The sequence below is a fragment of the Anopheles moucheti genome, chromosome 3 (genome assembly GCF_943734755.1).
Source record: "Anopheles moucheti chromosome 3, idAnoMoucSN_F20_07, whole genome shotgun sequence".
Classification (NCBI taxonomy): domain Eukaryota; kingdom Metazoa; phylum Arthropoda; class Insecta; order Diptera; family Culicidae; genus Anopheles; species Anopheles moucheti.
Window position 1 is genome coordinate 678,248 of NC_069141.1, and position 12,510 is coordinate 690,757.

The 12,510-nt window shown below is 41.3% G+C and overlaps 1 protein-coding gene across 2 annotated transcripts in view; it reads right to left on the reverse strand.

The window, feature by feature from the left end:
* LOC128304957 (cGMP-dependent protein kinase, isozyme 2 forms cD4/T1/T3A/T3B) overlaps positions 1-12,510 on the reverse strand; it is a 93,280-nt gene that overhangs the window by 40,241 nt on the left and 40,529 nt on the right. The window contains exons 1-2 of one of the 2 annotated variants that reach the window (XM_053042211.1): positions 3,395-3,520; positions 350-516 (exon numbers count right to left, since the gene is read on the reverse strand). In XM_053042211.1, the coding sequence (XP_052898171.1) occupies positions 350-516; positions 3,395-3,432 (205 nt within the window). In that variant the 5' untranslated portion in view covers positions 3,433-3,520. Of the gene's footprint in view, positions 1-349; positions 517-3,394; positions 3,521-12,510 lie in introns of those variants that run through there. The other variant, XM_053042208.1, reaches the window with a different exon arrangement.

Sequence of the window (12,510 nt, forward strand, 5' to 3'; positions counted from 1 at the left end):
GCTTTGAATATTTAGGAATTTTGATTAAGAAATATAAATTACATTTATATTTCACTTTTCATTTGCTGATTTGAATAACGTTGCATAAATACTGAAGAAAAAAGATGTAGTTGTAAGGCAAATCTATTATTAAATACCCTATTGTAATGCAGTTCAATTCACTAGCATCTCCGATGTACCATAAGAAGCAGCCGAATATATAGGTATGTTAACTTTATGGTAAAGTCAAACATAACTTAGACTGCTCAAACTGATTAAATGATATCTTTAAACATTTGTACTATTTTTTTGTAATTTCTGGGCTCAATTGCAATAATACAAGCTGTTTGTTAATAGTGAACTCACTTACCTTCCATCACGTAAACAATACTGCCAACATCGCCTTCCTTAATTATGAGACTCCCAGCAGCATACTGTACCGGATACATGCAATCAACGATCTCACGTATCTGTGTTATTTCCAGGTTCTTCATGAAATCGTTATCCAGGATGGCAGATTTGATTATTTCACGGGATCTAGAAGGAGAAAAATACACACATAAAAGCCCATTAATCAAAACAGTTTAGTACAAGAGTGAGACAACCTCCGGGCGTTGCCGAATTATGCTCCCTTATTTGCTACTCCCTGATAGCATCAAGATGATCGATTGACGATCGAATTGAAGTGCGACAGCAATGAACGTAATCGTACTTCACGTGTTTCACGAAAAGGTCGACCGGTAAGACAATTAGTGTCAGTGAGTGCAGATGTCCATTTTAGCGTTTGCAATAATCAATCAAGTGTGATCGATTTTAAGTGCAAAATCATTTCAATGTTAAAAAGATTGCCATCTCGTAGCAATTAGCTTATCGATGTATATAATAAGACGTTGCATGTTTTATTACTGTTGATTAACTTCGAATTTCGTGACTCTAACTGTATTCAGGTGGTTTCAGGACTCGTGACTTTGATTTATTTGAGGAAGTTCAATAACACGGAAATGTAAACTGAATACTACATTCGCAATATGTCTTGTCCAACCGCCTGCCAAGATAGAACCATTTCAACCCACACATTCAAAAGGGTAATGAAAACTGTCACCCGCCTGGTACCTTAACCGGACAATAAATCCATCGAATTGAACACCATTACGCTACCGGACTAGTACAATGTTTCACGGCGACGTTGGGCTACCGCGCTCAGCAGTTGAAGTTATTAATTTTTATGATTATTGTCGAAAGTAGCGAACGCATAAAACATTTAGCGAAAGATCGCAATATCAATAAAACAAGTGTGGGGGATCGACATAACGGTGGTTGTTGTCCATAGGTTAATGAGATGATCGTAGTAAGTGCGGAACATGCCGTTCCCAACTGTAGTCAAGGTGTACAGTCGAACGACAGCTTAAGCGAGATGGTGTTTAATGAAATTGTCATAGTTGTTTAATGGTGACAAGCGATGACTGTTGGAGTTGCGGGCATAAATTTTAAGACAAACATATGAACTGACGAATGAACCGGTGCATAGCGCTGGATGACGGAACCTGGTGGGTTGATGGTTGGATCACGGCTCTTGGCCATACACGTGGGTTTAAGGTTATGAGGCCCTACCTGACGTTTGTTGCATACTGAAAGGGAGTCGTAGCTAGTCGAGTTTCGGAGCAACGTCGCGTAATGTTTGCAAGCTGTGTCGTGTATGCCATTTTCCACATGGGCGTACGCGGTTCCCATGGAGTGCAAATGTCAGCCGTTTCTGGGCGGAATAACATATTCGCGGTACAGTTTGTGTGGGACGCAGACATGTTAGACGGCTGACAGACTTACTGGGTACGGCACGTGCTGAAAGGAATCGTTCTACAATACCTGTAACACCTAAAATACACTCCTTTTCACCGAGCCCGGCAGCCTTGAGAGCCCGTCTGGGAATTTTCTCCTCTCGGCCAAATAAAAGCCCTCGAGCAGTGGAGCTACCAAACCTTAACAAGCGCTGTTTTTGGGAGTGTGGCCTCGGCATCGAACGTGTGCGCACTGCATGAATTATGACGACCTTTGCGGCACCCGCTAGTGACGTGAGTACAATTATTAATGAGGTAATTAGTAGCTGATTACTCACGCCTGCTTAAGGCAAACTTTCGATGGTTTACGGCGTTTTTATTCTTACTTTTATTTAACGCTCCATTTTGGGGAGCAACATGAACTAATCATACATATTACTTACGACCAGCTGAAGATGTACGACGTTCATGTTGGTGTAAGTAACGACATTTTCTTCTTCAATCAAGGTAAAAAGCACCTTAAATTGTTGTTTGTAGTTATTCTAGTATGTTGAGTATTAAATATAATTCCATAGCGCGAACGCGTATCTGTTTATATAAATATCATCTTTCCCAAAGTTACTTTCATCTTCGACACTAATTGCAAATCCGGTATCGCATAGCGCCGTGCCGTGTCAGATTGTATTATTTTTAATCAGTAGGGAGCTATTAATTTAGATTGAATTAAATCGTTCATCTATATTAGCACTGCGTACGATGCAGATCGATCGTAATGAAACGGTTCGTAGTCACGTTTGCAATACCTGTGCACATCGACTCGAAGTGCGTAGTGTCCACTTGTCGTTACCATAGCCCATGCAAACCTGGGGGCGGGTGTTTGAACATAGCACAAGTGCATAACAGTTGGGTACGCGCACTATAGCTCAGAATCACCAGATCAAGAGCGTCAGGCCTGTAGGCAAGGACCTGGGTAACTGTGGTCTAATCAGTGGCAGAATTAATGCGGCTTAATTTGCGTGACGAATACGCCGGAGTCACACGAAAAGGGGGGGAATGTAAACATTTTAATTAACTACCAACAGGCACGCGAACGTGGCAAAGAAACGATCAACTGTAATTCACGGTACGATTCGACCATTACACGGGTGTTGTGGAAGATCGCATCCTTCAAGAGATCATTTCAAGATATATGCTCGATGCATTGATTAATTTTATCGCAATAGAAAACAAAACCAAAACATTTCTGGAAGGAACTTTCGGGAAATGTGAATATCTTGAACTGGAATCCAGTTTAACTTCAGTCTTTAAAAGGCACCCGATACTACCAACAAGATGTGGTTTCTCACGCAATAATACAGTGTACATGTCACCGGAAAAGCCCACACTCTCTGAGAAACGTTGTAACGGAGAAAACCAGTTGACACCATTGGTACATTTTTTTCGAACTATCCTTCGATCTGTCAGAATCAAGTTCCACGCGGAACTTACTACAGCTTGACGACGGTTAATACACCCAGAGAGTACAAAACAATCGGTTGTCTATAGCGTGAGAATATTACCACCATGGATGCAAGGAACTCAAGCCTACAATTTCCTGGCTTTCCAACACCCATGAACACACCCATACACATTGCACTTACAATGAAGATTTGGGAATCTTGATGAGATCGCCTTGCATTCCAGCTAATGAGGATAATGGTTCCGCACTGATGGCTTGGCGCTTGATGCGTGGCTCGCTGACTGGCAGGACACGAGTATTCTCCACACCGGGTGACCAATTGTCGAATGTATCCTCGGAACAGCGTTTTTCGATCATTGCTTTTGTGATGGGACGTACCTGAGTGTAGGGTGATGAAAATATCACTGGCTGATCGTCTGAGTCACCCTGACTGACCTACTTACCACCTGACGGAACTTGTCGATCTCATTTTGCAATTCGTCTAGCCGATCGTCCTTGCTAAGGGATTCTTTTTGCACGAAGATGAGATTATTCGACAGCCGGATCACCTTCTGATTCAGCTCTCGGACCATCACATCTTTCTCTTTTAGTTCCTTCTGCATCTTCTGTAACAAGTCATCAACGTTCGAGGCTCCATTCTCCTTATTAGCGCCTCCATTCAGCGAAAAGTTCGGTGGCACAGATAAGTCACTCTTATTGCTCTGATAGTACTCCTTGAGCTTACGATACTCATTCTTCAAATAGCGAATGCTAATATCCCGATCACGTACATCCTTTTCTAGATCCACTAGCTTCTCGTTTTGTTCGCGTAATGTTTCGTAGACAGTGCGTAGCTCACGGCGCAATGCTACCACCGTATCCTCGATACTTCGATCGTACTTACTGCCCAGTGTACTAATTCCCGGCGCAACAGAAGCAACTGGACGACCATCAACACTGCTGCCATTGCCCGTGTTGCCATTTTTGTTGCTTTTATTACCCAGAATTCCTCCATGCAGTGTCGATTTCATCGTCTGTGACTTGGACGATGACATTTTTGACTGGCACAGGAATCCCGATTTTTTCCAATTCAAAACTTCAGGAATGCGTCCGAATACGGCACGGGAATGTGATCACTACGTCCTAGACAGTATTGCAGTAGGATGAACAGAAATGGACAAAGACACCACTTATCACCAGCAGAGTCAACAGGTACCCAAAGCTTGCAGGCACTGGAACACGTATTGTGTTTAACCTTTATTTTTTCCCCTTTATATCCACTTTAATCATCACAAGAGGCTACGGATTCCACAGATGTCACAGAAGCTAACGATTAAGATGTTCTGTCAGATCGACATATACACAACCACAAGGCTACTGAATAACGCAATTATGACCATCGAATGGTGTTGGAACATTTCGACTCAATCACAGAAATTCAAGCACTTGCTGCTTCAGGAGCTGTAATTGACGTTTTTGCTCATCGGATGGATTTCACTGTAGGGTTTTGCAACATTATGTCTCGGTGGCATTAAAATCTTTCGACGGTCGAGGAGCTTGTAGGCACTGATTAAATCACACACTCAAACGAAACTTGTAGTTTAATGACACATTAATATGGGTCTCTTTTAACACAGGTTAACGCACACGTTGTTTGTTATTACACGCTGTCTCGACACGATGTAGTGGAGATTTGGTAGGGAACATCTAAAGACATAACATTAGTCAAAGGCTGTTTTAACATCGGTAATCACTAACAAGTTTGTTACGACGCTTCAGATCATTCAAGACTAATTTACTGACACTTTCGATTCTGGATAAAATCATGGTACGTGTTTACCACTTTGCGTGTAGGGTTTAGTTCCTGTTTGTTTTGGTTTCTGTACATTGTACAATCCTTACATGACAACTGGTTCGATGGAGTGGTTCGTTAAATTTTAATGATCGCAACACAAGTACCAAAAGCTAGGAACGATCCTCAAGGTTCTCCATGTGTATATTGCAAACGTGTCTGTCAAGGTCCTCTCCATTGACGAACGTGAACAGAGTAGAAAGATGACTTGAATTTAATATTGTCCTTTTTTCCTTAAAAAACGGAACAATCAACAACTTCAATTTTAAAATCAGTCAAACTTAGATAACAAATGTAAAACAAACATATCAAAATACCATTCTTGAACATAATAAAGAAATCCTAATGAATTCGCGCATATTTTTCTCTTAAAACAACGAATTCCGATTGTAAAATAACGACCCGCGACGCGTCAATGTAATTATGTAAGTATCCGAAAGTAATTTAAAGAATTACATGGCTTGTTTTGTTTTTCCTTGCAAAAATAACAGGTTTCCTTGGTCGATATTTGTGTTCTACTTAACTTTTTCTTTTTCAGATACATACACGATACACTGGACTCATTTCACGGACTATCCTGACCAAGAGTCAGCTATCTGGTGCTTTTTACACATTTTTTGTGATTGCTCGCGCAGTAGGTGGTAAACCATAGCTCGTTAAGGATCTTAATTGAATTCAAACAACGACATCGGTCTCTCCAGCTGTCCATGTTATATAGCTGCAAGCGTATGATCACGATCATTACAGCATACTATAATCAACGTATCCCGAAACTGCTTCTGCACCTCGGTAAACTTTTTGGAGCTCGTCAAGCAAACGTCTTAATGATGCAAACAAACATTCATTTCGCACGTCTGCAAACCGACTCAACTACATTCAGACACCAGCGACGAACTTTTTCGCTGAAACGTAACCCTCAGCTCAATTACGACCCTTGAGCCAAAATCGTTTCATGCAACTTTTGGAACGGGAACTTCTGTAAAAAAACCCACACCAGGGCGGCTTAGCCGAATTGACTGCGGCACAAATTACTTTCGCCTTTGGCGGTGTCAGCTTTGACGCAAAGAAGGCATAAAAAATGATATGCTACAAATCAATCGTCGTGAGTGGATACGATTGCGGGACGAATAGGAAATGGGAGTGTGTGAGAAGTTATATTAATAACGCCAAAGCAGTTCGAGTGGTTTTGAGTTTCGAGTGTTATTTTAAGTTTGAGCTTGATCCAAAAAAGGACCTCCTTGTGAAAACAGTTGGCTTTGTATTTCCAAAATCAACAGCCGCACAAAAAAGTTCGCACTACTTTTGGACACTGTACCAACTGTACTCATTCGCCAACGGTCAAATCTGCAGTGGGTTGTAATAAATTAGCATCTTATTTGGTACGGTTCCCTCTAGAATCCATTGAACAGGTCAATACTGTGCCACAGGCAGATACATTTTTCGTGCAACTTTACGATAAATAACCTCCTTCGGTGACGCAGAATTCAATAAGGTTCGATAGGAGAAAGGATAACGTAACGAAAAAAAAACAAGACTCTTTTCTTATCATTAGTTTTGTTATTTAATTAGTGCCACGCTAATTAAAATATATCTTTGAATTAGCATTCGACACCCAGGCGTCTAGACATCCATTCCAATACCCTCCAAAACACACATAACAAACGATGTGGCTCATTCCATTCCCTGGGGCTATTTTCTGTGTGATTCGTAATTCAATCTACCTAATAAAAGTCCTTCATCGATGACTGGAGCGAATTATAGACCGTTCAACTGTCAACAGAAAGCAGAGGTTAACATAAAGTCCTCGCTGTGTGGTTCGTACGACGGAATAACGAATTACGTTTGTACACTGTGAGCCATAGACAGTTTTCCACACTGGAAGCCAATCATTTGGCCGCTCTGTCGTCAGTGGGGTTGGTTGGGTGAAGAATGACAGGCATGCGTCAAAACGCAAACGTGAATAATAAATGCTTTCAATCGGTTCATTCCTTTCGATTACTGGAGCGCCCAGTGAGACTGCTGCTGACGATCAACCAGTCGGTGGCGTCTACCAGTCATCGGTGATCTACATATGACATCAATGTCTAAGGTTGTGCCAATCAGGCACAATGTCTTCATTGACACTCATTCAGGTTCATTGTGTTATAGCAGAGGGATTTTGTGGAAACATCACTTGAAGATTTAAATTGTTTTATTAATTTTTCTTAGTTTCAATCCAATTCGGAGTATTTGGATATGATTAATATAATTAAAGTGAAAATACTGATAGATTTCGTTATATAAGATGTACGATAAGATATTATAGTAAACATAATCACTAAATTGGCAAAAATTGTATTTAAAATTCGTTCACCCATCAAGTCGTTGAAGTTAAAAATTTGCAATAACCTATGCAGTGTTGTTACTGATGGATTACTCTAATTATGGGCGAAGACAGTTGCATTTGTCAAACTGCGTTTGTCGGCCCGCTGATAATCTTTCTCATGGGAGCACAGAAAACATATTGCTGCAATTAAAGTTATCGTGTCGGGCGCGCCTTATAGACCAGTCGTTTCATACCGACAAGTAGCTTCAAAAAACGAGTATTTCAATGAATCTACCCAATTATCAACCGCGTCCAAGAGAACCCACGTTCTCCAGTGATGGTCGGAAACATAAATCATACTGTCCCTGTCATCGAGTGTACCCGAATTAACTTGGAACAAGAAGCCAAAATCAACCTCACATGTAAAAAGATATTCGTCTCACGGTTGCAGTTGGATAGCAAAATTTGCCGCATGTCAACGAACGCTGCCCGGTTTTCAACTTTCGACGCTGATTCGAATGCAAGGTACATAGCTGTCGAGTAGATCCGTAGCGGAGATTGCATTTTCGTCCGTCGGGAGTGTCCCTCATGTTCGGGCACACGTTTTCCGAATAAATTACGCGATCAACAGCCGTCACAGAATGCGACGATCGGCCAAATTAAATTTAATCATCATCATCTGTTCAGCCTAATTTCAACCTTTTGCCTCTTACTGCTGAGCTGGTGGTCACCAGTTGGTCCGAGAAAATTCATCAACAGCACGTTACATTATTTCAATGCGCGTATCCCAACATCGAACTGAAAGAACTGGGTGATCTCTTCTAGACAAGAATCTTGGTTTTGTCCGTAACATACAACGCACAAGCGATTAGGAATGGGGAAATGTGCGTAAACACTTTTTTTTCGTAAGATTTAAAAATGAAAGAATCATTTTTAAAGATAAACTACGAAACAAAAAAGAATCCACGACTTAGCCACACTGGCCCGATCGCAGCAACGCCGCCGGTCAAAGCGAAATTTCACTTTCTATCGCAACGAAAATAAACATCGCATCTCGCGTCGGCACGCAGAGCTGCGAACCAATCGGAGCTCTAGGTACGCCAAAACAACATACGCCGGCCGGTCTGGCTGGTGTGATTTTATCACGCGAAAAACCGACCGAAGTGGGCCAGGAGTGGGTGAGGTCGGTATTAGATGCGTGTACATACGGCCCAGAGCGCTCAAAAAGGTTAGCGAGTAGATAAAAGGCACCCAAGCATATGGAAGGGAAAATCCGTGCAGATTTATTTATATTTCGTGCGAGCACAATGTGTGGTATGGTGTACGCGTCACGAACGGATTGAAAAATGCGTTTGGGTTTGGGCGGTTTTGCGCTGCAGCCGGCAAAGAATGATGCTGTGCCTTGATAGGTTTTAGAGGTCGATTGATCAGCTCGTATTCTCGGATGGATTTGGTGTTATGAAAACAAACTTAGACCTGCATTTGTTAATACGCCCAGGCGCTCAAAATAAATTATGCTTTTTAAGGAATCTCGTGATTTATGTGATTTAACGATGATGATGAGGACTAATGCTTTACAGAACAACCGTGAAACGGAACTGAGGAACAAAAACTCGCGTGATGAGCAGAAATAGACCAATACAAATAATAAAGCAAATAATATAATTAATATTTACGTTCATTATTAATGTGTTTTAATGAAAACGACTGAATTGTTCCTCATTTTCTTTCATTCAGTGACAGGAACATTCTCTCTCATTAAATCCTCAAAATGCTTGTCGATAGCTGTTGCTTGTTGTAGCCTTCAATGTGCCAAACTCGTAGCCGAAAAACCTCAAAGAAAGGCGGCAAACAAAACCGCTCACTACAGCTCGTGTGCACGCTGTAACCGATCGGTAGCAAAATATGTCCATTCTTGCATCGCATGCTGTCCATCAAGTGTGCGCCAAGTGAAGGGATAAGAGAACCATCGCACATGAAACGGCCATTTTTGGCACTTTGACTGTAGCACCCGGAATGCGCGATGCGTTGTGAATATATATACACACACACGAGCCCGTTCTTTACTGCGGCAAGTCAAAAGAGGTGTCGAAAAAATGAAAAAATTTCTTTCGTAACGGTGTGAGTCCCCGTCATATATCGGACAATGCAGACGATCGGCACACAACACCGTCAATCAGTTGAGCATGCAAATTTATCCGACAGCAGTTTGGCTTCTGTAGAAGCGCAAAGGATTATGTCCGGTAAGGAAATTCCTTTCTCGCCGCGACAGCAATTGGTACGTAATGAAGCGCAAACACGCACCCGTACGAAATGACTGATTATTTGTTTACATCCACTTTAAGCTTCCCAACCGTCATCTCACAGACAAGTTATCCTCTCACTCAAAGAGGTTTTTTTTTATCACAAACCAGAATAGAAGGGAACGAATTCATGTTATAACCCAATAAAAGCCGGCCACAGAGTAAACTGGGATGGTAGGAAAAAAATTGAAACAAATAAATAATTGCCAGTTAGGACTGGCAGTATATATCATACAAGGGATTGTTTTATTCGCGGAGGAGGAGGAGGAGGAGGAGGAGGAGGAGGAGGAGGAGGAGGAGGAGGAGGAGGAGGAGGAGGAGGAAGGGAACTTGACAGGAGATGGAGTCATCTATGGCATAGTCGCAAAGCCCGGCATACACACGCCTTTACGCGACAAGATAATTTGCAACATATGCAGCAATCATTAGGACCAAACTGCTTTGGCCACCAAAGACGAGTGACAGACAGGAGGGAAAAAAGTAAACGGGCGCAGTTGATTGGAATTAAAATGTAGCTTAACTAAGTCAAGCCTCCGCCATTCCGTGAAAGGACCTCGGAACATGACCCGTTTGTTTGTTTTTTTATTAGTACTGTTTGCTGTACACTCGTTTCGTTTAATGTCGCGCGATGTTTGAAGTGTGTGTCGTTGACTATGTCATGCGCTTCAGAGTAGATTGTTGATGCTGTTTTTTCATATCTTTTCTAAACTTACAACGGTGTCGAAGGCTTCTCGCATAGTGTGTGGTACATTTCATTCCTCTTGTTTGTTTTAAGGGTGGAGTTAGTGGAAGTTACCGGTGCATAAATTAACTCGATCCTTTTCCGAACTAATTTTTCTATGTCGCTTGCCACTTGCCGACTCGATGATTGAAGGGTTGGTTAAAGTTGCACAATCCGAATCGGTTTAGAAAATTGAACAAGAAATACGCATTTAAGGCAAGCTTTCGCTCAAACCTCAATCATTAATCATGCTTTAACGAAATGTTGGATTTTTAAATGAAACGTAAACTGGTTGGGTTCGGCTTACAGAACGTTGCAAAGCCTGAATGAGAGGAATATTTTCAGAGTGATTAACACACTGCTTGTTATGATGATGCTCCGTGGAATCGAGTTATTCATTTTCTCAAAAAAAAAGATCCCATAAACATATCAGACACACTCCCTGTCCGGAACAGCTGCATCCGTTTGTCGATGCAAAGTGTTGGTACCATAACTTTCTTCATAATGTGAACGATTTAAACTGCATCGTTTGTTTGTGAATTTGTGGCGAACGGAAATGTTAATACAATGCTTTTTTTCGTTGCAACCGTATTTGTGTGCTATTTTTGAACCATTGGAAAGTGATTCCTTCCCTATCGGTGATTCTATTTTTAAATTTTCCACACGGGTTCGCTTCACGTGTTTGGCATACTTTTCGTACATTGTGCATTCTTAGGTATCGCAACTAATTGATCACCAAAAACTGAGGTCAATAGATTTGAGCAATTTCTTTTTATTCCAGTAGTAGAAACTCAAGTCAACCTCATATCATATACAAAAGTTTTGAAACCATTTACTTGTGATTGCCAATTTCAAAAAAGTTTTTCTGGTATGAAAAGAAACAACAACACAGTTTGAATACCATGAAAGGACAAAAAAGCATAGTGAAAGGTTACCCACACCCTTTACAGGATGTGACGAAAATGGACCTGTTCGACTAATGTTAAACTTTTATTGCCTTGCTGAAGGCGGGACATTTTTATAGCGTGTCATAAAATGCGGCAATACGTACAGGTTTTTTTCTTAAAAAGTAAATCTTGCAACTCTTCGAAGCTGCGTGACCGGTGAGTTTCACTTACTAAATTATACCCCTGCAGGGAACTGCTGGCTAAAACGTTATATGTTTTCAATAATTTATTTAATTACTGTACATTTTGGCATAAGGTTCAGTCCTTCAAAAGGAAGACAAGAAGCGAAACGAAAGCTCTCGCTTGAATTGATATGTTTAAACGTTAATTTCTGCTTTACTACTCAATCAGTAGCAGGAGTTCGGATAACGGGTTCGTTCGTGAATCCATCATCACGACGAGGTGTCGTGTGAATTGCGGCGTCGTCAAATGAATCCGTTTCACGACACCTCGAAAGGGAATTTTGCAAAGGCCGACCGCTAGTTGCGTGCCACGCGCAATCCAGTGACACCGGATCGGCGCAAATCCAATAATTTCTGTCACTTGAAAGCCGCGAGCGGACTAGTCGATTGCGGGTTATGTATGCATGTTGCCACCGAACGAAGCTGTGACACTTATCCCTTAAGTGCTTACCTTCATTGAGTTAAGGGTTTGAACTGATATACATTATACATTTAGACATTTGGTTAATGCTATTTCCCAAAACTATTTCACAAGCTTAACTCCTTAGCTACGTTCACTTTTTATAGTAATTCAGTCTCAGCCTGATAATCTGTTAGACACCAATATGACCAACAACACATCAACTGCAATAAGATATCGACCATTGATAGCAATAGAGATACAGTAGTTTATTCCCTCTTCAGTACGTTACACTATTCACCACGCAATCTGTTTCTTCATAAAGATAATCAATTGTGGAATCTTGATACCTGCAACCTTCTGGCTCCTTATTGCGTCCATACCAAGTAATGTCAGCGAGCGTCATTAAATTGGCATGTACATAACAGCATACGCGAGACGAATTAATATGTATGATCGTATCTAAACCCAACACAATGACGATGATGGCAATGCTGCTATGATTCCATAATTCAATCCAAAACATCATCTTGTCAAACCTGCGATGGTATTCCCACGAAAGGCGAAGCAGGCAGTGGTGTACCAATAAATCTTCCATAATGTTCCGT